The sequence below is a fragment of the Sinocyclocheilus anshuiensis genome, unplaced genomic scaffold, assembly GCF_001515605.1.
Source record: "Sinocyclocheilus anshuiensis isolate Anshui unplaced genomic scaffold, SAMN03320099.WGS_v1.1 scaffold843, whole genome shotgun sequence".
NCBI lineage: Eukaryota > Metazoa > Chordata > Actinopteri > Cypriniformes > Cyprinidae > Sinocyclocheilus > Sinocyclocheilus anshuiensis.
The window spans coordinates 671,329-673,951 of record NW_015547670.1 but is presented as its reverse complement, the minus strand read 5'-3'; the positions used below and the strand labels follow the sequence as shown (position 1 = coordinate 673,951).

Genomic DNA, 2,623 nt, shown 5'->3' with positions numbered 1-2,623 from the left:
ATCATCCCCCCCCCCCCCAATATTAAAAATTGTCCTGGCTCTTCCAAACCATTCAATGGCAGTGAATGGTGCCCCTGTTTTTGAAGCCGAAAAAAGTGCATGCATCCATCATAAAATTACTCCACATGGTTTCGGGGTGTTAAAAAAGACCTTCTGAAGCGAAACGATGCGTTAGTGTAAGAAAAATGTTGGGTTTTTTTTTATTTATAAACTGTAATCCCCAGCTTCCGGTCGCTCAAGCAGGCGTTCAAGACAAGGTGTTCGAGCGTATGACGTAGGCATAACGAAAGGCGTAACGTAAGCTCCGGGGAGAAGAGTGTAGTCTCGCGAGAACCTTTTTGTTTACAGCACAGGGAAACCAATCTGTAGTACATCTGTGTGCCGCCACTGTTGCAGCCTCCTCCATCTCGTGGAGTTCCTGGTCGGTATACTCTGGTTCAAACAAATATGGCTGGGCAAAAAACTTATTATACTCCTCTGACATTTTTGCTTTCTCCTCTGTGCTTCCGCGTTCATCACTCTCTCCCCGGAGCTTACGTTGCGCCTTCCGCTACGCCTATGTCATACGCTCGAACGCCTTGTCGTGAACGCGCCTGCTTGAGCGACTGGAAGCTGGAGATTACAGTTTATACATTTTTAAAAATCGATATTTTTCTTACACTAACGCATCGTTTCGTTTCATAAGGCCTTTATTAACAGCCCGAAGCCGTGTGGAGTAGTTTTATGATGGATGGATGCACTTTTTTTGGCTTCAAAAACAGGGGCACCATTCACTGCCATTATACAGCTTGAAAGAGCCGTGACAATTTTAAATATAACTGCGATTGTGTTCGTCTGAAAGAGGAATGTCAGATACGTCTAAGATGCCCTGAGGGTGAGTAAATCATGGGCTCATTTTCAATTTTGGGTGAACTATTCCTTTTGCAAAGTACCATCAGACAGTGGCGGCTCGTCAGGGGAGGCAGGGGAGGCACAGCCTCCCCAATTAGTGTGCCTCCTCTATTTTAAAACCCACGAACCGCCACTGCCATCAGATATTAATTTTTACAAATATTTTTTAATTTATATATGTTATTTATGTACTGTAATATGAATAGATTATTCACCCAGTAATAAAATCACACATTTGTATTTTTTTAAATATATTATTAATAACCCAAAACTTTTCTCTTTCAGTCATGTTATATTTGTGCCAATCATGTTACATTTAAAATGTTAAGGGGTTGAAGGTTAGTACAAAAATGGATAATAACAGCCTTTGCTGGCAAGCACATCATTATTCTTGAGCTTTGTACCAAGAACAAATTTTCAGTAAAAAAACTGATCACTATGATTTTGATTTTTCACCAGAGAAACTTAGTGCTGACATGATGAAAAAAAAATATTAAAAATATTATAAAATATTATTTATAAATATTAAATATATTATTTACACATAAAATGTTTTTATTATTATTATTTTAAATTATTATATTTTGCATTCAGAACTAAACAGATAAATAGTAGCCTATATCAGCAGAAAATCATGGCATCACACACGCACATTGTTTCATAATAATTCTCTCCAATTCTGGATTAGCTCAGGACTAAATATGAAACCTACATTTCATATTGGTCTATAAACCAGATCAGTAAAATGCACAAGTTCAACTCAGCATCTAATGCATTCGCATGCACTCCTCTTTTGTTTGTTAACGGCTGTTAGTTCAAAGCATAATTGACAAAATTAGGTCTAATTATTCAAATAATAAATACAGCAGCAGGGATGGGGTAATATCATTAACATTAGATGAAACCACATTAGATGGATCATTAAAAACGATTGCATTACTATTCATTTTTCTCATGTTAATACATAAGACAGAGACTAAGAGAGAAAGTGAGAGAGAAAGAGAGAGAGAGAGAGAGAGAGAGAGAGAGAGAGAGAGAGAGAGAGAGATCATGAAAGGAGGAGAGGAAGGAGATCGGGAGCTATAGAGAGTTTATGTGGCAATGAATTTCAGAATCTTCCAAGAAACTCATTTGTTCTGCCTCAGTGTCTTTAAAGTCTTTGATGAAGACTTCTTTCATCCAGTTTGGCTCAGTAGCCCAACAATGCAGAATTCTGTCTTTAATATGTAAAATATGCCCCATGCTCTCTTCTCTGTGTGCCATTATGCAAATTATGATGTCAGATGATAAAGAAAGAGATGCACTTCCATAACAAGATAGCTGCTCACCTTTTCAATAACTCCATATTTTCTGCATGTTTGATGAGTCCCGTCCTCATCATGATGGTCTGGAAGCACTGTCTGTCGATGGCCCATAACTTCACACTGGTCACAGCTGAAACACACATCAGAAAACACGCCATCAGTTTGTGAATGCAATTTTCTAATCATCAGCACCCAACGCTTTTCTTGCAATATGAGCTGATCATGAAATGTTGAAATTTTTTGTCAAATAATTGTGATTAAAAATGTAAACCTCTCTTTTATTCATGTCACCTACAGTGTAAGCCTAATAATATTCATATTTAACTTTCTTAACTTATTTAAAGACTTTTATTGTGCGTGTGTGTGTGTGTGTGTGTGTGTACAGGTATATATGGTTTATGAGGACACAAATGTGTATAATGACATGG

At 37.5% G+C, this 2,623-nt stretch overlaps 1 protein-coding gene across 3 annotated transcripts in view; it reads right to left on the bottom strand.

Moving 5' to 3' along the window:
* LOC107702750 (cGMP-dependent protein kinase 1-like) overlaps positions 1 to 2,623 on the bottom strand; it is a 59,517-nt gene that overhangs the window by 18,727 nt on the left and 38,167 nt on the right. For all 3 annotated transcript variants that reach the window (XM_016505162.1, XM_016505163.1, XM_016505160.1), the window contains exon 4: positions 2,220 to 2,325. In XM_016505162.1, coding sequence (XP_016360648.1) covers positions 2,220 to 2,325 — 106 coding nt within the window. The remainder of the gene's footprint in view (positions 1 to 2,219; positions 2,326 to 2,623) is intronic.